The 25,717-nt window shown below is 38.2% G+C and overlaps 1 protein-coding gene across 1 annotated transcript in view; it reads right to left on the bottom strand.

Moving 5' to 3' along the window:
• Positions 1 to 25,717, bottom strand: part of Qser1 (glutamine and serine rich 1) — a 51,843-nt gene continuing 26,126 nt past the window's right edge. The window contains exons 4-12 of the mRNA XM_051184102.1: positions 21,839 to 22,161; positions 19,163 to 19,279; positions 18,475 to 18,608; positions 16,858 to 17,075; positions 10,336 to 10,473; positions 8,733 to 8,830; positions 5,708 to 5,860; positions 3,394 to 3,489; positions 1 to 1,045 (exon numbers count right to left, since the gene is read on the bottom strand). Coding sequence (XP_051040059.1) covers positions 905 to 1,045; positions 3,394 to 3,489; positions 5,708 to 5,860; positions 8,733 to 8,830; positions 10,336 to 10,473; positions 16,858 to 17,075; positions 18,475 to 18,608; positions 19,163 to 19,279; positions 21,839 to 22,161 — 1,418 coding nt within the window. The 3' untranslated portion in view covers positions 1 to 904. The remainder of the gene's footprint in view (positions 1,046 to 3,393; positions 3,490 to 5,707; positions 5,861 to 8,732; positions 8,831 to 10,335; positions 10,474 to 16,857; positions 17,076 to 18,474; positions 18,609 to 19,162; positions 19,280 to 21,838; positions 22,162 to 25,717) is intronic.

Below are 25,717 nucleotides of genomic sequence, written 5' to 3'. Positions count from 1 at the left end.
TAGTTTGGTAAGAAATTTATTTTATGAAATATGAAATTAGTGCAGTGTTTCACACAGTCCCATTTATAAAGCTAAACTAATTCTAGCACCAAATGAATATTCGGAGTTAACACTAGGGCAAAACAAAAATGGCCATTTCAAGACAGAATGTATAATGGAAATGACATGTACCTACACAGGGTTTACAGAAAACAAAATGAAGGATAGAAAAATTAAAACCACATCTTCTTTGTGAAAAATACAACTATTAGTGAAATAAAATGTACAATTGAAAAATTTCCAAAAGGAAAAAAAAAACACTATAAACAAAAATACTTTTCTTTAAAACAGGGAAAATAGTACGTCACTTTTTTCATCACAATATAACTTGACACAAAAAGAAGTCACAGAATTGCACAGTTCACACCCAGATTCCTGGCTGCGTTAAAGGACTCCATAGAGCAGAGCGCAGCTTCTGAGTTTCATGTTTTAAACTGAAGACATTCTCATATAGGATGTCACACCACACAGGCCTGTTTACACGATGTACAATACTTTCCGAATTGTGACCAGACACGAATGCTTTCTGCCACCTCTTTTGTTCTGACACCAGTCATGGGGGAAGTCAGGTCACTTCAATTTTTCTCTAGCAATAAAATTATACTTAGTGCATGCTTTATTATTTGTCAAAAGATGTTTCTGAAAATAAACCTCAGTCACCCCAGTTTATAAAATTAGAAAAACCACTCATTAGGATAAAAGGACTGGCTTCCATGGCAGCACCACTGCCCTCAGCAAAGGTTCTGGTCAAAGTTCCCCATGGGAGAGGGCATGTCTGCAAGACACCACTGGTGGATATTTGATTATCTGTGACACTATGACATCTCATTAGTGCTAAAAGAAAGGTGGGATTTTTATGGAAATATTAGGAACATTTCTGTTGTACATGATTTAGAAGTTCCCCAAATTTTTCAAATAAGTCCTCCACCCACTTCACATTTTTCATACAAAGTTGGACAATTTCTTCCTGTCCTAAATCTTCATTTTTTTTCTGCACAGATGATATCTAAAAAAGAAATAGGTTGTATTAGTTTACACAGATCATGTTACACTTAAATGCTTTCTAAAGCCTGCAGGTACTCATTTTAAATTTATTTACTTTTACTTTTATGTACACTGCTATTCTGCCTACATGCACGTCTATGTAAGGGAGTCAGATTCCCTGGACTAGGTGTGAGTTGCCATGTGGCTGCTGGTAATCAACCTGGTTGCTCTGGAAGAGCACCAAAGCTCTTAATCAATAAGATAACCAATAACCATCTCTCCAGCCCCTTATTATTAAAGCAACATGGTCTTACTAAGTAGTCTTGGCTAGCTCAGAACTTATCATATAGACTAGGCTGTAAACTCACAATGATCCTCCTGCCTCTGGCTCCTGAGTGCTAGGGTTAAAGGCACGAAACAGCTTTTGTACTTATCTTTTTTCACCCCCCCCCTTTATTCACAGCCATAGCAAATGATTATTTCAGACAAGTTTTGATGAAATCAACTCCTGTAATCTTGGGTGCACAGGGCAGGTAAAAGCCTTGGTAAAGTGCTTCATGCTTTCACAATTCCTTCTTACTGTATTAAAAACCAAAGATAAATACTATTTTACATAAAAGGATGTTTTTGCCTACATGCATGTATATGTATCCACTTGTGTACCAGATGCCTACAGAAGCCCTAAGAGGGTGTCAGATTCCTTGGAACTGGAGTTACAGATGTTATCTAGAACTAGACCATATGTGTGCAGGATTTGAACTCAAGTCCTCGGGTAGAGCACCTCTAAACCACTGAGCTGTCTCCAGCACCCCCACTTGTAAAATGACAAATACTGCTGTGAGCTCTATCTCAGGTCACTGTAAACACAGTCAACACAGCTTGTGCCACCATATTTTCTTTCTCCTTTAGACTTTTGAACCTCTTTTTATTTGAGGCTGCCGCCTAACACATTATGTACAGTTCAGAACTGTAGACTGGACAGGACATAGCAGTTAAGAGCAGTTGCTATTCTTGAAGACCTAGCGGTTCACAACTGTCCATACTCTAGTTCCAGAAGCTCCTATGTGCCTTCTTCTGACCTCTGAAGACACATTACAAATAGTGCATACACATACACACAGGCAAAACATTGAAAAACACAAAATAAAAACAAGTCTTTAAAATAAAACAAGGCCAGGAGGTGGTGGCATACATCTTTAATCAATACCAGCACTCGGGAGACAGAGGCAGGTAGATATCTGTGAGTTTGAGGCCAGCCTGGTCTTTAAACAGAGTCCCAGGACAGTCTCCAAACCTTCAGAGAAACCCTGTCTTGAAAAATCAAAACAGCAAAACAAAACCAAAAAACAAAACACAACATTATAGTATGGGTTAGGATAGGTGCTACTGAGCCAGAGAGTGGTGGCACACATCTTTAATCCCAGCACTCAGGAGGCAGAGATCTTTGTGAGTTCGAGGCCACATGGTCTACAGAATAAGTTCCAGGGCAGGCAGGGCTACACAGAGAAACCCTGTTTTAAAACAAACAAACAAACAAACAAAAATTCTGATGATGTCATATAACCTTTCCATCTCAAAACTTATCAACATCAAAAAAATTATAATTCTAACTTCCTTTTTTCTAATTTGAGACAGGGTTTCTTTGTTTAGCCCTGGCTGTCCTGGAACTAGCTTTGTAGACCAGGCTGTCTTATCAGTCTGCCTCTGCCTTCTGGGACCGAGATTAAAGGACTGTGTGTGCTACCACACCCAGCTCAAAACACTACATATTATGGACTTGTGATCAAGTGCTAGCAGCTGAGAAATACAGCCACATATATCCCAACAAGTGAGGAGGGTTTCATGCTTCTTGGCACCAAGAGTAGAGAAACTCAAATCTAGTCATTACTTACAAAAGAATACAGGCAGCTAAGTGAACACACATTTTGTAATTATTTTTAAAGCGCGCACACACACACACACACACACACACACACACACACACACACATACATAGTTAGTTTCTTTAAGAAAATTTAGGGGCTGGAGAGATGGCTCGGAGGTTAAGAGTACTGACTGCATTTCTAGATGTCCTGAGTTCAATGCCCAGCAACCACATGGTGTGGCTCACAACAATCTATAATGAGATCTGGTGCCCTCTTCTGGCCTGCAGGGATACATGTAGATAGAACATGTATAATAAGTAAATCTTAAAAGAAACTCAGGAGGCAGAGGCAGGCAGACCAGAGGCCAGCCTGGTCTACAGAGTGAGAACAGCTGGGGCTACACAGAGAAACCCTGTCTTGAATAAACAAAAAACCCAAAACAAAACACAAACAGAAAATTCAGAAAAGCATGTTATTTCATTTTAAATAAGTAAAAAGAAATTACCTCATTCTTACATATTAGATAGACATGGTATTTATAATGATGGAGTGAATGATACAATGAATATAATTGTATTTTCTCCGGATCAACAGCAAACTCCTAAAAAAGAAAGAAATTTACAGGTACTTTTCATGTAACATTAGAGCTAAAAAAAAAAAAAAAAAAAAAAAAACTAGATTCACAGTTGAATTTCAACCTAGAAAATGTCTTACATGGCTAGGTATGAAGCTGTATTAATATACATGGGAGCTTAAATATAAATTATGTTTTAAATCATGATAAACCACCCTTTATTGAGTTATGAGTATTTGTTATTTGAAAAACTAGCATTACAAAAAAACAGAAAACATGTAAGATAACAAAAGAATAAAAGCCTTTTCTTGTTTTGAGGCAGAACCTTACTCTGCAGCTCAGGCAGGCCCTAGTGCGTCCTGTTCTTAAAACTGAGCCACATGGCTGAGGCTGGCCTTGAACCCCTCATCCTCCTACCATCTGCTTCCCAAGTAGTGCATATAATTGTAACCAGGAGCTACCATTCCAGATGCACACTAAAAGGTTCCTATTACGGCTTCAGAGATAAGTGTGGCTAGTGGCATGTTACATAGTCTTTCATGCTCTTACTCTAGGCTAGGTTTGAATATTTAAGTAACATTAATTTTCTCATTTATTTCTTCCTTTCTTTTGAAACAGGAACATTCATTTTCTGACAAGGAATCACCCAATAAAACCGACTCAAAGCATCCACTCCACACCAGTTCCAGCATAGTTTTTTTAACCAATGTACAACTTGAGTAACTTTGGATTTATTGTATGCATACCATTCCATCTTTGTGCCCTAAATAAAAATTATATGAACACATGGATTTTTGGCTAGCTTTTACTATGGTACCCTAGTTACTTATTACTTTTGATTATGTATATAGGTGTGCAAGAGCCACCTCTCCAGACCCCTAGTACTTAAAACTGTACTTGTCACTATAAATACACAAAGTGTTTTGCTGTAGTTGTCTGGGAGTCAATCAATGGATCTTCTTTGCATGAAGTAAATAATTTTAAACCAAGCTTCATGCATGATTTTAATCCTAGTACTCCAGAAGCAGGTGGGTCAATGCATTTAAAGCCTGGTTTATACAGCAAATTCCAGGATAGCACAGTGAGACCTTATCTCTTAAAAAACAAAAAACAAAAAAACAAAGAAACAAAAAACCCACCCCCAAACAAACATAAATGCTAGTTTTGTTTCTGAGACAGGGTCTCTCCATTATTCTTGCTGTCCTAGAACTCAAGAGTTTCCATTGCCTCTCTCTGGGATTAAAGGTATATGACACTGAACCTGGTTCTTGTAAACTACTTTGCAATAACTGTATACATTGTGTGTGTGTGTGTTTTAAACCTTGTATCTGTCACACATATTTCTTTCCCACAGAAGAATGCTACAACCACCATAAGAACAGTTGTAGACTAGTAGCTGTGGAAACTGTGAATGTAAAATCCCGTTTTTCTCTGAGACAGGGTCTCATATAACCCAGACTACCCTTGAAAGTGCTATGCAGCTGAGGCTGTCCTCAAACTTCTGATCCTTCTGCCTCCACCTACCAAGTGCTAGGAGTCAGGTATGTCCCATCAAGCCCGAATTACTGAATGCATTTTTTTGATGTGAAACTGTTATAATGCTGAACTATTTTCTGAAAAGTTTGTAATAACATATACTATAGAGAGAAACAGATATCATTTTTGTGACTTTAGAGATACATCAATATTCAGTCTTATGAAATATGTGTTTCCAAAGTACATACAGGCAATTTTGAACAGGTAAAAAATGATTAATTTTCTTGTTTTACCACTCCACAATGCATATATACTCTAAAACATGTTATACATATTCTCTCCCCCACCTCCCCCAGACAGGGTTTCTCTGTGTAATAGTCCTGGCTGTCCTGGAATTCACTTTGTTGCCCCTGGCTGGTCTTGAACTCACTAAGATCTGCCTGGCTCTGCCTCCAAGTGCTGGGATTATAGGCATGCACCACCACCCCTGGTGACACATCAATATTCTTAATGAATTAAAAATAGTTTTAAAACTATATGCAAAAATATAAACTACAACATCAGATGCTTCCCTTATTAGTTTATTTTATAAATTCAGTGAACACTCTCTATTGCCAGGTACAGTTCAATGCATACACAGAATAAATAACAAACTGCTTATTCTACCCCAAAGACGACACTTCATGATAGCACATATGCTTGTTTCAAAGGTGTCTTGGGAGCTGCATAACTGGAATAGGTATACATTCATTAAGCAATACGTACTTACCTGTGCAGACTTAGTGGTTGTTTTAGAAGTCCTTAGAGTTTTCTTATTATAAGCTTTGCCATTCATTTTTATTTTAGAAATAGTAGATCCTCCACTTTTTGCTTTAGAGTCTCGAGTAATAATTGTTAGTTCAGGAAAACTTTCCAAAGCATTCTTTAAAATAATGAAGGATAATAACTGACATCAGAAGAAAACTAACTGGAATTCGCAGCCATTCAAAATTTATATACATGCAAGTGCACGTGCGCGCCCACACACACACACACACACACACACACACACACACACACACACACACACACACGTGAGCGTAGATAGTCACAGTGGGATGTAGTTATAGATCATTGAACCTTCTCCCACAGAGTGAGGGTTCTGTCTCTCATTCTTTGAATCTGACCTGACTTTTTTGAGCAACAACATTCCACGCTGAAGAAGTCCTGAGTTATTACTAGTAATGACTTTTGACTGTGAAATAGGGATATATGCATTTCTTCCACCCTTACTAATACCCTGAACCAGAGGCAAACCAGCTACACGAAGGTCATCAGATTCTAAACGAGGATAGGGATAAAAGGCAGTAAGAAGAATTACTGTTTTCCGGGACTGCACAGAAAAAATTCTGAAGCAGTTTGATGGTGCTTTGACCACAGAAAAGGAGCCACTACTGATGAGCAGCAGCCACATGGCAGACTCATTCCGAGTCTAGTCTTCAAACCACTCACTTTTATGTCTTCACCTGCTTGGTAAGGCATCGTGACCTGAGAAGCTGCATACAGTAACAGAATGATCCCTGAAGACAACAACTATGATGACTTTGATCACAGCTTTCTAAAATGGCAGTTAGCTAGCAGCCCCATGAGTTATTATGCATTAAGGGCTAAAAGTGCTGTTACATTTATGGATCAGAATGTAATTTAACTTTCACTATTCTCTTCCAGATTTCCAGTTTCTACAAACAGGTATTGTAAACTTAAAAAGAGTACACTTAAAAAACATACAAAATTTTTTCTTAGGTCTAAATGTAACAGGGAACTGTCATTTGATAAACTTAACAAAACCTTTCGCATATCTACTTAAGGCACTCCCATCAATTTCTACCTCACTCCTTCCTCACATTACTTGGGTTTTTATCATATACACTGGTGCTTTGCACTTAAAAATACCCTAGTTAAATAATTCTGGATCCAGAATTGCCAGTTACAACAAGATGAATTTCAAGTCTAAAAACTACTGGCACTAAGTCACTGGAGATAAAAGGAGAAAACTTACATTTTCCAATGAGGACAAGATGCTAAAGATCCTTACGGGTAAAGACAGAGCACCACTAACTTTGGAAGGTTTTATGGCATACTTTTAAAATAACCAAATGTGGGGCTAGAGACCTGTCAGTGGTTGAACACTACTCTCACAGGCATCAGGTTTGGTTACCAGCACCCCCATGGAAGCTCACAAAGGTTTTTAATTCCAGTTAGAGTGGGATCAGACAGTCTTCCGGCCTCTGAGGGCATTACTGCATGCATGCAGTGTACTTACATACATGCAGGTAGAATACCCATAAACATAAAAGATAAATAAATCAAAATTTAAAAGGCACCAAATTTATCGTAGCAAGTGGAAATTGAACTAAATATTTTTGCTTTCTCTCCTTTATTTGGGAGCTGTGTAGATCATGGAATCTGGGACCTCATGTATTTTAAGCAAGCATTCTACCATGAACTAACTATATACCCCTACTACTATATTACATATTTCTTTTGTTTGGTTTTTAAAAAGTGTTTGTGTGTTTTGTTTTTGAAACAGAATCTTATTATGCAGGCCAACCTAGCCTAGAGCTCACAGACAGCCTCCTGCCTCAGTTCTAAAATGCTGAACTTATAAGTATGATCTACCATGTTCTGGCTGTGCTAATTACTTCTAAAGCAAACACTTCTCATAATCTCCTATTTGAAGCATTTTTTAAAAATTTAACTTTTCTTACAAATGCATATAATTACCATCAATGGAAAAACAACAAACTTTGCCCAAGTAGATATAATCAAATAGATCAAAACGTTACACATTAAAAAGGAAACCCGAGAAGTTTTCTGTACTGAGGAGTTTTTATGATAAATTTTCTGAATTCAGATCATCTTTCAATTCTATATTTTAGGTAATAAAAATACCAACTTATATTGTTAAGATACATTAACAGTAAAACTAGAATTCCTCATTTTCCTGCCTCCACTTTTCAAGTGTTGGGATTATAGTTATGTTTCCACACCCAGCTAATCTTTAATTATAGGTACAATGTCTAAGTTTTAAAATATTTTAAAATTATTTTTAAGATTTATTTATATATGAGTATTTTGCCTGAATGTATATCTATGAATCACGTGTGGGGCAGAAAAGGGCACTGGATCCCCTGAGACTGTACTTATAGATTGTTGTGAGTCACCATGTGGGTGAGAGAAATACAACCCGGGTCCGAAGAGTACCATGTGTTCTTATTTGTGGAGCCATCTCTCCAGCCCCAAATACGTAACCTTTTAGAAGTTACAAAAAGATTGCATGCACATTTTGCAGCCACCCACACACAGAAAAATATGTCTTTGAAAGAAAAAAGGATATAAAAGGAATACAAGACATGAATATGGCAGTTGAAGAGAATTACTTTTGGGAAATATGAGAATATTTTAAGAGGAATGTTAAATGTACAAATAACTAAAGGATGAACTTAAACATAAAACAAAAAAGCTAAAAACATGCTAAACAAACTCATAATGAATAAACAACAAATCTTGTTACAGTGGTGCTGGGAGTATAGTGCAGTGGCAGAGCACTTTGCCTAGCATGCATGAGGTCCTACATTCAATTCCCAGCTCTGCAAAAACCAACTGTGCTGGAGAGTGAGAGGGAGGGAGGGAGGGAGGGAGTGAGGGAGGAAAAAATAATCACATTCGTGAGAATGACTTTAATACAATTTCTTTCTGGTGGTTTGGGACTGACTGCCACTGAGGTTTGTTAATACATCACCAAGAGGAAATACCTTGAATGGCTGGTCCAAATGAAGATTCACAAGAAGTCTTTTCCGGTTATCATTCAGCATTCCATCTATTTTTTTCATATGTGGTAAAAGTAGCTCATCTGAAATGACAATTTATTTCAATAGGATAAACTATCATAATGAATATTCTCTAACACCATTTTTTTCATAAACTATCTGCATATTAGAAGACATTAAATTTGTTGGCTTATGTAAAATACAGCTTTTAAGAAATAGGCATTTGGCTGGGTGGTGATGGTGTATGTCTTTAATCCCAACACTTAGGAGGCAGAGACAGGTGGATCTCTGTGAGCCCAAGACCAGGCTGCTCTACAAGAGCAAGTTCCAGGACAGGCTCCAAAGCTACACAGAGAAACCCTTGTGTCGAAATTAAAACCTACAGGAGAAAAGAAATAGGCATGTAGCTTTCAGAGGTCAGCCTGGAAAATAGATTTATCATAGCATGTGAGAAAGCAGCACCTCTACACAGCAATGGGATGTTGGCAAGGTCTTGCATTTCTTTTCTTTTCTTTCTTTCTTTCTTTCTTTCTTTCTTTCTTTCTTTCTTTTTTTTTGTGACAGGTCTCTTTTTGTAGCCCAGGCTAGTATAGAACATAGACCAGGTTAGCTTCATTCTACCTGCTTCAGCCTCTCAAGTGCTGGGATTACATGTGTACATCACTACGTCTGGCACCTTAGCTCAACTAAAATAAAAGCATGACCACTAGATGATTAATTTCTCTAAACCTCATTTATTATCTAACAATAGTAATACAATAAAAACAAACATTCTAAAGTTCTGTAAAACACCGAGTATGAACAAGACTTGTTTTTCTGGCTAGTAGTAGAGATGGGGCCAGGGCCTTGCACACACTAGTTAGTAAGTGTCTTACCATTAACCACAACCCCACTCAGCGATTCCTTGGTTTGTTTGTGATTGAGTCACAGATACTATCTAACTCTAGCTGGCCTGAACTCACTACCTAGACCAGGCTGGCCTAGAACCCACAGACATACACTTGCCTCTGACTCTTAAATGCTGTGATTAAAAGTGGGCATCATCACACTGGACTGAGATACTCTTAATTCACTGTAATTTGAGGCAAAGACAAAGTAGGGGAAGAAAAATTATTATAACCTATTGTCAAAAATATGTCAAAATGGTTATGTTAGAAAAGGGAACAGGTGTGATGACTCATACCTTTAACCTTATCTCAACCCCCCCAAATAAAAACAAAAAGAGGGTGGAGTAAAAATACAAAGGTAATAAATCAATAATTTTTGATATTGTATTAAATACCAGAGGTTATTAGACTTGATTTCCCAGTACAGTACTGACATATATTACATATGCTGTAACATAAGACAAGCAAGCATTAGGGAAAAAAAAAATGTCAAGTGTGGTGACACACACAGTACTTAGCACTTAGGAGTCAGAGGTATGTGGATCTCTTTTGAGTTCAGGGCCAGCCCTGTCTATAGAATGAGATGTTTCAAAACAATCAAAAAACCGACAAGAATAAATAACAAAATAAAAGAGACAACAGTGAGAAAATTCATTTAAACAAACAAAAACATTTTGAATGTGCTCCTTGGCAGGCCATACCATTGCTCTTTTCTAGGGCTTGCATCGTGTCTGGATCCAGAGCAATGCTAACAAGCAACTCCATGTAACTCTTGAAAGTTTCCTTCATTGCTCTTGTGTTCAGAAAACGAGTGACAAAGGGAGCCGGAGGATTAAATTCTAGGACAAATAAGTGAGATAATAAATTTTCCTTTCCTGATAATTTATTTTTATTTATTAACAGTAGCCTATAAACAAGATTGAGGATATAATTTCTTCCAATTTGAGCCTAATTATTTGTTTGGAGAAAACCTAGACAGTGTTGGGGAAATGCCTCAGTCAGTCAAGTGATAACATGAAGATCTGGATTGGATCTCCATTTACCCATATTAAAAGCCAAGTGCTGAGCCAGGTGGTGGTGGCAGAGGCAGGCAGATCTCTGAGTTTGAGGTCAGCCTGGTCTACACAGTATGTTCCAGAGCAGCCAGAGATGTTACTTAGAGAAACAAAAACAAAAACACACTTTGAGTCCCAGCACTTTGAAGCTGGAGCTAGTTAGCCAGTCAGTCAGTCTTGCCTAATCACCACACTCCATGTTTAGTGAAAGATACCGTAAAAAGTCAGGTGACAAGGAAGGCAGCAGACACCAATCTCTGGCCTATATATGCATATATGCACCAACATACAAATGAATATGCGAAGACACAGAAGCACAGACAGAAAACATCCCAGATGAAGTTACGGCAGTACACACCTGCAATCCCAGCACGTAATAGGTGAGGCAGGAAGATCAGGAGTTCATCAATAGCAACTTACCATGTTTAAGGCCAGCCCTGTTCCCACATAAGAGACACAATCAATCACTGTAGAGTTCATTTTTCTGTTGATGCAGGGTTTTCACTCAGCAGTCTTCAAAAAGCATTAACCTCCCAAGTGCTGAACTTATAGTATGTGTGTCACCAGGCCAGCAGTGCAGACCTTGCAATACAGAACAAAGCCTAGAATGGTAGCTTTCTCATAAAGAATCTTTGCAAGTGGTGGAGTTAAGAACGGTGATAAAGCTTACATATATAAAAAACTTCCCAGTTGATTGTGATGTCTGACACTAATGTAACATCTGACACACAGGTCAGGTGAGAGCCAGTTTCTTTTCTGACAACTCATACCTTAGGCAATTGCTGCTACCTCTTTTAGTTGTGGTCCCAATGACTTGGCACAGTAAAGGGAGGCAGAGGCAGAAGGCAATCTATTAAATTCAAGGCCAAGCTGGTCTGCGTAAGTTCCAGGCCAGCTAAGGTTAACATAGTGAGACTTGTGTTTCAAGAAACCAAACAGCCAGACAGTAGTGGCACTTAGGGATGGAGGAGGGGATAGGGAGATGCAGGTGGATATCAGTGAGTTGAAAGCCAAGCTGTTCAGGGTTAGTTCCAGAATCAAGCGTTTCACAGTGAAATACTGTCTCAAAAAACCAAAAGCAAATAAAACATTAGCGGACACTCAGGAACGAAGATAGCCTATCTTTTTTTTCCCTACACTTAAAATTACTACAGAATTCTAGTGGCACACATTATATTTTTAAATACAAATATAGACTATGCATATATAAAAATTTCACTTAAATTCAGCGGCAAGAACTCCATGATTAAATGGGATTGGCAGCACATGACTGTAATCCCAGTACTCCAGAGGCCTCTAGAGGTATAAGGATTAAGGGTTCAATAAAGGCCAAGACTGAAGAGATGGTTCAATAGTTAAGAGCACAGGATGCTCTTTCAGAGTACCTCACTGGAACTCAAATTCTCAGGGACCCAAAATCCTGTTCTGGCCTCTGTGGGTACAAGGCCCTATTGTACTGCATACACACAAATGCAAGCAAAACACTCATACATATAAAACAAAGTCCATCTTAAGATAAAAAGTGGGTACTGGAGAGATGGCTCAGTGATTAAGAGCACATACTGCTCCTGAAAAGAATGCAAATTTGGTTCACAGCACCTATAGTAACTCCAGTTCCAGGGGATTCAAAATGTATCCTTCTGACCTCTGTAGGCACTGTACTCAAATGCAGAAACTCTGATCCACACACACACACGATAAAACAGATATAGACACACTAAACATAATAATTAGCTCCAATTATTATGGTGGTACAAGTCTTTAATCCTAACGATCAGTAAGCAGAGGCAATGCTAGCCAGGGGCTAAGTAGTGAGAACCCTGTCTCATTAAAATGAAAACCAGACTGGGCATAATGGCTCCCACCTTTAACTCCAGCACTTTGGTGGCAGAGGCAGGCAGACCTCTGAGTTTGAAGCCAACCTGAACTACACAGTGAGACCTTGTCTCAAAAACCAACAAAAGAAAACCTTAGTCAGCACTAGTCAATGATAAAATTCAGATGATTCCAAATAAAATTTAGAATTCTAGAAAACTTGTATATTGCAAGTTGGACAGCTTCATAATATTTAAAGGCCTTACTGGTGATATCAGTAGTTAAATTACTGTTTTATTTTTCAGTATTAATTATTGAACTCTTCCTATGCATGCCAGATAAATGTTCTACGAGTAAGCCATACCCTCAACCCTAATGTTATTTTGTAAATGTTCTAAAATAAAATAGGACCTAAATTTAAGACCTAAAATCAAAGAAATCTAAAAGGAAAATGAAGAAGATTTTAAACCTTGGTTTCCTTGGATTGAGTAATGGAGTTTAACCATCACAAAAGCACAAGAATCAGAAGCAGTTAAGTTGGGCTCCCTCAGATATTAAAATTATTTAAAAAGACACCCTACAGAATAGGAAGAAGTGTTTTAAAATCATACAGACAATAAAGGTTTTTAAACCCAGAATGTAGCCACATGAGGTGAAACACAGAGTAATCACAGCACCAAGGAGGCAGGGGGATCAAGAATTCAAGGCCATCTTGAGGGTTATAGGGAATTGGAAACCAGCTTGGGCTACAGAGACCCTGTCTCAAAAACATATTCCATCCAGAGACAGATATCAAGAAATTCTAAATTTAGCAACAAAAAAAGACAAGGAACCATTCCAATAATAAGCAAGTAATGGAGACAGATGTGGTGGTACACCCCTTTAATCCCAGCACTTGGGAGGCAGAAGCAGGTGGAGCTCTGAGTTTGAGGCCAGCCTGGTCTAGAATGAGTTCCAGGACAGACAGGGCCAGAGGTTACAAGCAACTGGAGTAGGGGAAAACGGAAAGCCACTGTTTATATAGTATAAATTTTGGGTGATAAGAGTTATGGGAATAAGTAGTCCTGAGGGTACGACAATAATGTAATTAATGCTACTGAATAACACACACACCAAATAGTAAGCAAAACTTTTGTAAATATATGAATTTTTATACGATCTTCATCACTAAGCTAACCGATGTTTCTAAATGACAATGTGTATTGTGAGATTATGATACATGAAACATGCACTTAAAGAGCAAGACAAACCAGTAGAGATTAATATAACAGAGCACAAGCAGTGTTCAGCAGAGCAAGAACTATTAATTGTCAGGGCTGGTGCTAGCTAAGTAGTTAAGAGTACTTGCTGCTCTTGTAGAGGACCTAGCTTTGGTTCTCAGCAGTCACAATGTCATTCACAACTATCTGTAACTCCAGTTTGAGGGGATCTTATGCATCTTCTGACCCCTGTGGATAGATACCAGGCACACACATACATGCAGGCAAACACTCATAGACATAAGTGAAGAAATTGTTAAAAGCCTAACTGTCCATATCATGTATCTGAAAAGGCAATTCCAATTCTCTTCTTCCCAACAACAGACTCTAACCAAACTGACATATAGTAACAAACTGAATGTACAAAGGACATGAAAAAAACAAAAAAAACAAAAAAAAAAAACCACTGTGTTAATAAGTAGTAACTGATCATTTAAAAAATACTTTAAATTCTAAAACTTTAATTGCTACGTAGTAAATTTAAATAGACTCAGCCTATTTGTAATCCACAATGCACTTCAAAAACTATAAAAGTATTTTGAAAGAGTTTAAAAATACCACTATGCAGGCCAGGTGTGGTGGTGCATGCCTCTAATCCCAGCACTCAAGAGAAAGAGGCAGAGGTAGGTGGATCTCTCTGTAAGCTCAAGGTCAGCTTGGTCTACATAGTAAGTTCCAGGACAGCTAGGATTATACAAAGAGTCTGATTCAAAACAAACAAACAAAACAACAATGACAACAGAACTATAACTTTTGAGATAGTTCAGCAGGAAAAGACATTTGCTGTAAATCCTGATAACTGCAGTGATTCCTGGACCCCTATTTCACATGGGGGGGGTGATTCCCCAAAAAGTTCTCCCTGGACCTCCACATGTGTGCTATAGCATACGAACACCTACACATACATGTACACATACAATGTGAAAATAGAACCAGCATATATATCCATATTATTTGACTTAAAAGCCAAAGCATGCTACTTAATTAATGACACCTAGTGGTCTGCTATGTAATATGTGCAAGAATTTTTTTCCTAGTTACTTGAGTAATCTCCATAATCACAACTTCAGAACCCAAGTTCTACTACTGTTAACTACAAAAAGTAAAAATGACTTAAATATATGTACTGTGTTGTGAACTTCCTTATAAATACCAGTATGTACATATGTTCCTACCTTGAATATTTAATTTACACTTTCTTGTATGTGTATACACATTGCATGTTTGTCATAGCACATATGTAGGTCAGAGAACAACTAACAACAACAACAAAACCCACACATGCCTTTAATCTCAGCACTCAGAAGGCAAAGGCAAGAGAATCTCTGAGTTCCAAGATAGTCTAGTCTACATATTGAGCTCCATGATAGCCAGGACTTCATAGAGACCACTTCTCAAAACGAAACAAACATTTAAAGTAGATTCCAATATTGATGATTTTATATACATTATGGCTCCAATTCTAATCAAATGGCTTCTAAGAATAGCTCTCAGACTATGCCACATATCAATCTCAATTATATCCTTAACAACCAACTAATTCCCCATTTAAGTGCAGAAGACCACGCCCCCATTTCCTGTTATTTGTCTCCTCTTCCATTTTTGCTGATACTATTTTGGTTCTGATACCATTTTTTGCCCAAAACCGCTAATAGTTAAACTTCCTCATGTTGCTTCCTACTTATTTTCCTCCAAAAATTCTCCTTTGTTTATAAAGAATACTAGCTTTGCCACTTCAGTATGACTTCAATGGTCTTCCTTTTCCCTTCACAATAACACTAGGTTTTTTGTTTGCTTTTTTTTTTTTTTTTTGAGACAGGGTTTCTCTGTGTTCCTTGGCTATCTGGGACTAGCTCTGTAGACCAGGCTGGCTTCGAACTCACAGAGATCCACCTGCCTCCGCTTTCCAAGTGCTGGGATTAAAGATATGCCACCACTGTCCGGCTCACTATAGGTGTCATATACTGAGCCAGGCAATGGGGCCACTCGCCTTTTATCCCAGAACTCAGGAGCCAGAGGCAGGTGAAAGCTCTGAGTTCAAAGCCAGCCTTGTCTACAGTTCCAAGACATGTAGGGCTACAGATAAACCCTGACTTGAAAAATCAATAAAACAAAAACGCCACACAAGTGGTGAGGATTTTAGTTTTTTTCTGGTCACACGGTCTCTGTACCAACAACTCAAAACTGCCACTAACTGGAAAATTATATGAAATCATGTATTTCCAAACAGTATCTGTGGGGCTGTATTCCAATAAATTTATTCACTTGGGTAGCAATCAAAGCAGTCTGCTAAGCTCTGACATTTGCAGAATGGTTTGAAATTTCTTGCATATACTATACTACATGTTTTCATAGCTAATGGAATGTACGATATGTAGTCTTGCATTGTACATGTTTTAAATTCTACTATGATAATTACTAGCAGATATACTTACTACCTTATATTATCACATTGTACTGATTAAGTATAGATTGGATTGCTTTATCCTAGAATTGTTTCCTTTTTTATTCTGGCATATACACAGGCATAGCCTGAAGGTTTTTTGGTTTGTTTGTTTTGAGACATGGCCTTACTATGAAGCTTGGGCTGTCCTGGAACTCAGTATGTTGACCAGGCTGGCCTCAAATTCACAGAGATCCTGTAAAGGAATGTACCATGCATGGCTGATTTTTTCTTTTTTTTTCTCTTAAGAGTTGTTTTGTTTATGTGCACATGTACATGCCTCTATGAGTTTATGTACACCACAGGAATGCAATTACAGTTTTGAGTTGCCTGATATGGGTGCTGGGAATTGCCCAGATCCTCTGATGGCCACTGCGCCATCTCACCAGCCTGAGAACTAACAATTCTTAGTAATCCCCAGACTTAGTGGGCAACTGGGATTCCTCAGGCCAGGAAATTGAGTTCTGTCTGCCTTTCCTATTTTACAGAGGCCAAATGTGATCTAAAGGTGTGATTAATACAAAACATAAGGAACTTGTACAATACAATCTTCCAGTAAACCAATGAATTCTGAACTGTCACCATCACCATGCCCTCCATTCCTGCACACGGTTGGAAAGTATCAGAATACTAATTTCTTGGGGAACTCACCCTCATCCTCACTACTGCTAGAACGGACCTCAGGAGATGATTCCGATTGTGATGATGAAAATTCTTCTTTCCATTTCTTCCGCTTCTTTGGTGGTGGCTCAGCCTTCATTTTGAGCTGTTTAACTTTGGGTTTTGTGGAAGGGGCTTTTATAGTTGTAGTTTTTGATACTGGTGGGTCAGAACTTTTACTGCCACTACTTGGCTTAGATGGAACATTCCTGCAATGTTAAAACAAAAATTTCATTAACAACATTAAGTCTTTTAAGACTGAAGAGATATCTTATGATTAATAAGAAAAGATTACACATGCTCAGAACATTTTCAAAATAAAGTTCGTAAGTTACAAATCAACAGTGACTCCCAAAACATTTTCTTGAAACAGATTGTTTAACACTGGCACTCTATGTTCAGTTATTAAAGAGCTATTAACTCAATCTTTGATGGGGATCGTACCCCTTAAGGCTCTTTTCCAGAGAACTTGATATACAGAAAGCCAAGTCTAGCCCTGAAAGCTCTAGTGGCGCTAGGTTTTGATATAGAAATGCAACTGTATCTGACTGGGAGACCCCTGAAAATTTGTTCTATGCTGAATCCAGAAATTAGTGTGGTTAAATTCCATCATAACAACTGGGTCTGCATCTTGAAAAATGATAGCAATTTAATTAAAATAGACCTTCATGAGAAGGTATGGTGATATATTGTTTATGATTTATTAAAGCCACTGGAGATCAAAGTAGTAAGCAGCTATACTAGTTATCCATAGAAATAAGGCACACACCTTTAATTCTAGGACTCGGGATTAAGAGATAGAAAGATCTCTGAGTCCAAGACCACCCTTGGCTACCAGAGCTCACACCTTTAATCTGAGGATTTGAGAGGTATAAAAGGCAGAGGCATTCAGTCTGAGAATTACTCTCTAGCCACGCTGCAGAGAGAATAGCTGTATGAGTGAATGTGAGGAGCAGTGAAGTCAGGAGCAGTCTGATGATCACCCCTTTGGTCTGAGCTGAGAGCTGAGAGCTGAGAGCTGAGAGCTGAGAGCTGAGAGCTGAGAGCTGAGAGCTGAGAGCTAGTGGCTGGCTGCTTTGCTTTCCTGTCTTCAGCTTAAAGCTTAAACCCCAATATCTGCCTCTGGGTCTTTTATTCTTCATGTTACACAGTAGACTGATGAGAATACCTAGGGTTTTACACACATTCCAATACCCATCACAGAGTCATACCAGTTACCTTCCACATTCACGCTGCAGACAACCCAGGCACATTGATCTATGATAAAAATTCTGCTGACCTATAATGCACATTTGTGTGTGTTGTCACCCCCCAATTACCTTAATGTAAACTTTACATTCATTTAATACTTTCATTGATGGAAAAGAGAGCGTCAGAAAGGTTCTGTCACAAAGAGTTAGATTCAAACATTGGCACCTTCTGTTTTTTGCACTTTATTACAGTAACACCAAAAGGATCCAAGCAAAGAAGGTACCTGCTCCACCACAGGAAGCCACTAGCTTTACTATGCTGAAGTCATCATTCTCGGTCTCTTTAACTGATGTGATCCTTTGTACAGTAACAATACTCAAAAAAGCACATTAATATATTACATAAGAAAACAAATACCTGATAGCTTGTGAAGGCCTGTTTCTTGGCTTTTTGGAACACACTCTGACATACTCCCTTTTGTTTGCATTTTCAATGACCTTCACATATATCCTTTTGTATTTAGTTTTTGCATCTCCAAAATATCCGAGGTACTAAAGAAAGAAGTATTTGAATTATACAATTACATAATCTACACATAAATAATACTTCATTTACCTCACTGCCAGCTATCCTTTGCATTTTCCAAAATATAGCCCTAATCAGATTAGTTATCCTGATTTTGAGAAAGATGCATGGGGAACAGGGAGAGATTGTTAAATGTGTGAGTGAGAGAAGGAGCAGGTACAAGTGAATGCAGATACTTGAGGAGAAGCTGGAATTACAAGAAGTTTTGAGTTTCCTAACATGAATTCAGGTCCTCTTCAAGAGCATTCTGCATTATAAATTGCAGAGACATCTCTCTAGCTGTTATTTCATTTAAATATTTGGGTACATGTGAGCAGGTGAGTGTAGGTGTTCTCAACTATCAGAAGAGAGCACAGGATTCCCCAGAATCATACCTGTCATGAGGGTTCTAGGAACAGAATCCAGGTCCTCTGCAAGAGCAGCCAATGCCATTATCAGAAATAGTATCAATGCATCTAACTACTCATTGCATCCCAGAGAGTAGTTTAGAGAAGCTGATGAAATTAAGCATTTTACTTACACTATTTGTAGCTGCAAATTCTCTTTGTCCATCTCGAATTTCAGGAACAAATTTCTGTAACAAGGCTTTCTGTACTTTCCAAATGGCTGGGGGCTCTTTTCCTATAGTTAAAGCCTCCTATGATAAGCAGAATTAATTATATTTAGGAAAATATCAACATATATTTATAGAACATTACTGTGAGGAGGAATCTTGAAGACCTACCTTAAACTCAATTTTTTTTGGAGGGAGGGAGTCATGGGGAAGCTAAGAGGTAGGGGTGAAGGAGGGTTTGTAGGTAGCCCAAACTGAATTTAAACCTACAGAGATGATGCACCTCTGAGTGCTGGTATTAAGGGTGTATACCACCATGCCCAACTTAACTTTCCATTTGTTATCTATGGCTGAATTTCTACAATAATGACCCCCCCCCCAACATCTTTGTAGTAGTGGTATTAAACACAAGGCCTTGATTAAACATGTTAAAAAAAAAAAAAAAAAAGCTATGTTATGTCTCTGCCACATTGCTAAACCCAGGTCCTAAAAATGATTCTACTCAGTCTTGGGCTTCAATATTCCTATGAATCCCATGACTTGCTAATGGCATGTATTATGGTATCATTTGCTATTTTGTTTTGTTTTGTTTCCAATCAGGGTTTCTATGTATAGCCTTGGCTGTCCTGGAACTCCTTATGTAGATCATGCTTGGCCTCAAACTCAGAGATCCACTTGCCTCTGCCTGAGTGTTGGGATTAAAGGCACAAGCCACTATCACCTGGCCTCATTTGTGCAGTTTTATAATAAATAGCCAAAACAAATATAACAGTTGTAATGGTATTAACAGTGAATGGTAGGATCATAGACAGAGTCTTCCTAGTGCTATTTCCTTTGCTTTCCATCCCAATTTTAAAACAACACCAGCAAAAGCAAACAAACAAACTTCCAAAAATATTTTAAGTATGCCTAGCTAAGTATGGTGGCTCATACCTGTTATTCCAACACTTAGAAAGATGAGTCAAGAGAAATGCCAGTAATTCAAGGATATCCTGTTCAAGGCTATTCTGAACTATATCAAGTATGATATTAAATTAACTTAATTTTATGTGCATTAGTGTTTTGTCATGGGTTTTAAGTCCCCTGGAACTAGAGTTACAGATAGATGTGAGCTGCCACGTGGGTGCTAGAAATTGAACCTGGCCAGGTCCTCTGAAAGAGCAGCCAGTGCTCTTAACCAGTGTGAGCTATCTCTCCAGACCACAAGCTGACTAACAAGAGCCTATCTCAAAATCAAAACTACCCACAAAAAGTATGACTCAAATAGTTTTGTATGAATTAATTGTACCACTCTACTCATAGCACTACAATTTAAATTATGAGCAGGGCAGTGGTGATGCAAGCCCTTAATTCCAGCACCAGGGAGGAAAAGAAAGGAACACTGAGTGATTATAGCAAGAAAGCTGCTTTCAGCGACAGTGATTTAGGAAACACTTTTCTTGAAAACAGTGGTCAAATTAAATAACTCGGAGGAAAGGGGTTGCTGGGCTCCCCCCCCCCAAAAAAAATCTAAGTTTAATTTATTTTTTTCCCAAAGATTTACTGTTAGGTGACAAGTACTAGAGAAGTGTTAGGCATATCTCTGTGTGTTCGAGGCCAACAGTGAGTTCTAGACAGCCAGTGTACAGAGAGAAACCCTGTCTCAAAAAAACAAAACAAAAATTATGGGATGATGGGGGATGTCCTTCTATATATGTTTCTCTTATTGGTTGATGAATAAAACACTGTTTGGCCAGTAGAGGCAGGAAGAAAGGCGGGCTAGGAGACGAGGCAAATTCTGTGAAAGGTAGGCAGAAAGAGACCATGAGAAGATGCCATGTAGCCGAGGAAGGAGTAACAGGTTTGGACACTTCTCCGGTAAGCTAAGACCACCATGCTAAGACCACGTGGAAATACTTACATTAATAGAATGGGTTAATTAAGAGAGAGCTAGCCAGTAAGAAGCCCTAGCCATCAGCCAACAGTTTTATAATTAATACAGTGTCTGTGTGCTTATTTGGGGCAATGCAGCAGCAGGACCTGGCGGGACAAGACAAGACGCTCCAGCAACAATGAAATTAAATCCAATTTCATATTTATGTTAGTTCTGTTATTTTTCCTTTAATTATATAAACATTTTCTTAAACTCCCTCATAATATATTCAGTTGGAAGTCTTGAGAAAATTAACAAAACTGCTCTAATTTCGGACTTCAGTTGTAGCTAAGTGGTAAAGTGATTGGCTAGCACACACAAAGCCCTGATTTACTCCTAAGGACTGCATAAATCTGTGTATGGTGGCATATATCTGTAATCCCAGTGTTTCAGAAGTGGAGGCTAGAAGATCAGAAGTTCAAGGTCAGTTTCAGCTTCATGGCATGTTAAAGGCTAGCCTGTACTACATAAGACCCCATTCTAAAAAGCAAAGATCAGCTGGGCATGACAGCCCATGTCATAAGTGCCACCTTGGGCTACAGAATAAGAGACCAAATTAATTAATTAAATGAATTATAAATCTGACATCCAGTCTAATCTGTTACACAGTAACAAGACACTCATAAAATTTTTAACGTTTTGTAATGAATGACAAGTATGCCATTGAAATCATCATGAAAACAGACATTCCAACTAAATTAGGCCCTTTAAACCTGGAAACATTCACTGACCTTAAATGTCTCTATATCTTCTATCTTTACCACAAATTCATCACGTTCTCTGTATTGGCCTTCTCCGCCACTTTCTATATTTTCCTCATCTGTAAAACCTTCTATTGCAACTGTGTCCTGTCCTTTTGCAAACTGGTCTGAAGGAAGACTATCGAGTTCGATGGCTTTGGGGGCTTCTGTGGAGTTTGCTTTTTCCAGGGGGTTTGAAGCAGATGAAGTCAAGTGAAGGTCTTGTTTCCCTGCACTAGTGGTGGAGCAAGTGGGAGCAACACTTGGAGTCTCTGCAGATGCACCAGGAGTTGGCACAGGTAGAGCTTCTGCAACTGAACCACAGAAACAGAATTATTGACAAATACTTCAAATTACATAAACGCAACAAAGATAATTTCAAAAGGCAGACATACACAAAAGGGATAAAATAAGAAAGGATCAGGAAACCAAAGCCTTAAGAATGCCTAGAAGGATAGCAGGATAGGAAAAAGTAAAGAAGCAGACTGGAGAGCTGGCCCAGTGGTTAAGAACACTGGCTACTTTCCAGAGGACCCTGCTTAGATTCCCAGCAACCTGCATGACACCTCACTACTGCCTCTAATTCTAGTTCTAGGAGATCTCTGGCCTCCAAGGGTATTGGTATGCACGGAGTGAACAGACTTATAAGCCAAACACTACCCACCACACATACAACAACAAAAACCAAACAAATATCTTAAAACAACGCTATATACAAACAAATTAAATAAATTAGACTACTACATTCTACGAAGAGTGAAGGAACAAATACTAATACTTAATAAACTCCAAAAATAACAAAATACTCTCCAACTCACTTTATGAGAGTCTCATTATGTAGCTTAGACTGGCCTTGATCTACCTGCCTCTGCATCTTCAGAATGCCCCACACTGTCTTCTCCCACTTTATATTCCTCTTTCCGTTAAGCTAAGACATTTCCCTTCGTGTTTCCACCCCATTAGTGCTGGGATCACCTTAGTGTGAGCTGTTTCACTTTTAGACTGAATCAATTTTGTATAGCCCAGGGTGGCTTTGAACTAACAGAAATCCATCTGCCTGTCTCCTGAGTGCTAGAATTAAAAGTGTGTGCCACCACTGTCTGGCCTCTATGGATAACTAATGTGGCTAGCTTTGCTCTTTGGTCTTCAGGCATTCTTTATTTGTTAGATCATAAACAAAATATCACCATACCTTGTGTCATATAAAAAATTAAATAAAAACAGATCACACACCTAAATGCAAACCCTAAAGTTATACAGTTATTTGAATAAAAATAGGTGTCAATCCTTATGACCTAAGTTAGGTTATGATTTTAGCATACCACCAAGTGCCTATGGAACCAAAGGAAAAACAAAGTGGAATTCATTAAATATATAAAACTTATGCATGCTATAACTGTTGTCATCAGTCAAATAGATGAGAAATGTTTAAACTTAGGTAATTATCAGAGATGCGTATCTAGGATATAAGTAGACCACTCACAGTTCTATCATAAAAAGACGAATTATCAATTCCTAAAAAGGGCAAAAGTGATGGGAGATGTTATTCTTTTTGTTTCTCTTATTGGTTGATGAAAAACACCGATTGGCCAGGCAGGGAGATAGGTAGGGCTAGGAGAGGAGGATTCTGGGAAAAGTAGACAGAGTGAGCTCACCTGACACAGTCATGATGCTATTGGAGGAGTAACACCATGAGGGCACCAGATGGACAGATTTACAAGCAGCCAAACACTACCCACAGCCTCAGGGCAATACACAGATTGATAGAAATGGGTTAATAATTAAGACAGAGCTAGTCAATAAGAAGTCCCAGTCATCAGCCAACATTTCATAATTAATATAGCAACTATGTATTCATTTGGGGCTGATGCGGCTGTGAGACTATGTTGGCGGGAAGAACTATATCCATTAACACAAAGGGAACTGGAGAGATGGTTCAGGTTTAGTGGTTAAGGGTATCTAAGAGGTCAGATTCCAGCATTTCCCACTGGGTGCCACACAAACCCCTGGAACTCCAGCTCTAAAGGCTTTGACATACTTCTGACCTCCATGGCCACGTACAAGTGTAAAATAAGCCGTTTTGAAAAAATGGGCAAGGGGTTGGAGATATGGCCCAGAAGAGCACTGACTGCTCTTCCAGAGGTCTTGAGTTCAGTTCCCAGCAACCACATGGTGGCTCACAACCATCTGTCATGAGATCTGGTGCCCTCTTCTGGCATGTAGGCAAATATGCAGACAGAACACTGTATATGTAATAAAAGTAAATAATTTTTTAAAAAATGGGCAAGGGATATAAACATATTTGAGCAAAATACTAAAAATTATCAATAACTGGACATGGTAGCACACAACTTTAATATATGAGTTCAAGGTTATCTTGATCTATATATTGAGTTTCAACCAGTCAGAGCTATATATCTCAAACATGAGTAAACAGGCTCAGCATGGTAGTGTATGAATTTAATCCCAGAATTCAGAAGGCAGAGAGGCACACAGAGCTCTGAGTTCAAGGTCAGTTTAGTCTACACAGTGAGTTTTAGAACCTTATTTCAAAATAAACAAATACCAACAAGCACACAAGTTCATTCAATACAAATGAGAAAAAAGAATTCGAAGGTGGAGGCAAGAAGATCAGAAGTTCCAAGATCATCTTTTGTTACATAGAGTTCCAGATCAGTCTAGGATATATGAGACCCTGTCTCAAAACAAAACAGAAATGTAAATAAATACATTAAAAAAACAAAGCAACTTTTTTTTTTTTTTTGGAGACAGGGTCTGTTCTATCCAAATAGACCAAGCTAGCTTTGAATTCATGCCTCTGACCCAAGTACTGAGACTAACTAAAGGCACCTGTCACCACATCTGCCTGGCTGCTGCCAAAAACAATTCTTAAAAGTATATACCAAATAAGTAAAGGAGAAGAAATGTAGCAATGCTATATAATGTGGCACTAGGGATATTAAAGATGAAAATTTAAAGCTAAGTACAATGTATCTACATGTATACTAAGAAAGTGTAAAAGCAAAGCAAGTCACATAGTGGAGAGCCCACAGGTTATGTTCTCTAGAGAACAACATTTACTATAACAATTTTCCTTCTTTATTACACATTCTAGCCACTTTCCTTTGTTTATAATGTTGCCTTTCTGTTCCAAGTAAGTGTCCATTCAGTTTTAATTTCTGTTTTAAACAGAGAATTATTTAGGAAGATGAGTACTTTCTTTGTTCAACTCCTTGCTAAATTTTGCTTATGAAATTACTACATGGTGTTCAGGAAATATGGATATCTTGGACAGTGCTTGCATTTTCAAATATATGAAAAACATACTGAGTATTTTGCTTTGCATATTTGAATATTCCCATATGTAACTTACACTGCAGAAGAAAAAAAAATGTTCCAAAAGAAAACACAGAAATAGAAAAATACATATTAAAAGGCAAACAATAACAAAATTAGGATGGCAATGTTAGAAACTGAAATCATTAAATGGAAAAAAAAGGAGAGATTTTATCATGGAAAAAGAAAATCTAACTAGAAAAATCTAATGCACCTGGCCTGGGGATGGTGGTGAACCTAATTACAATAATCCAAACTATATCAAGTAAATTCCCACTGAGGATATAACCACATTGTTAGCATGTGGTAGGCCTTGGGTTCTACCTTCAGTACTGCAAAAGTAGCATGTAAATAAACAATAAATAGAGAAAGAGGGTTGGAGAGATGCTCAGGGGTTAAGAACACTGGCTGCTCTTCCAGAGGTCCCAGAAACCACATGGTATCTTAAAACCATCTGTCTTGAGATCTGGTGTACTCTTTTGGCATGAAGGTATGCATGCATGCAGAACACTGTATGTGATAAATAACCCTTAA

This window comes from Phodopus roborovskii, unplaced genomic scaffold (assembly GCF_943737965.1).
Source record: "Phodopus roborovskii unplaced genomic scaffold, PHOROB, whole genome shotgun sequence".
NCBI classification, from domain to species: domain Eukaryota; kingdom Metazoa; phylum Chordata; class Mammalia; order Rodentia; family Cricetidae; genus Phodopus; species Phodopus roborovskii.
This window is presented reverse-complemented; position numbering and strand designations above follow the sequence as displayed.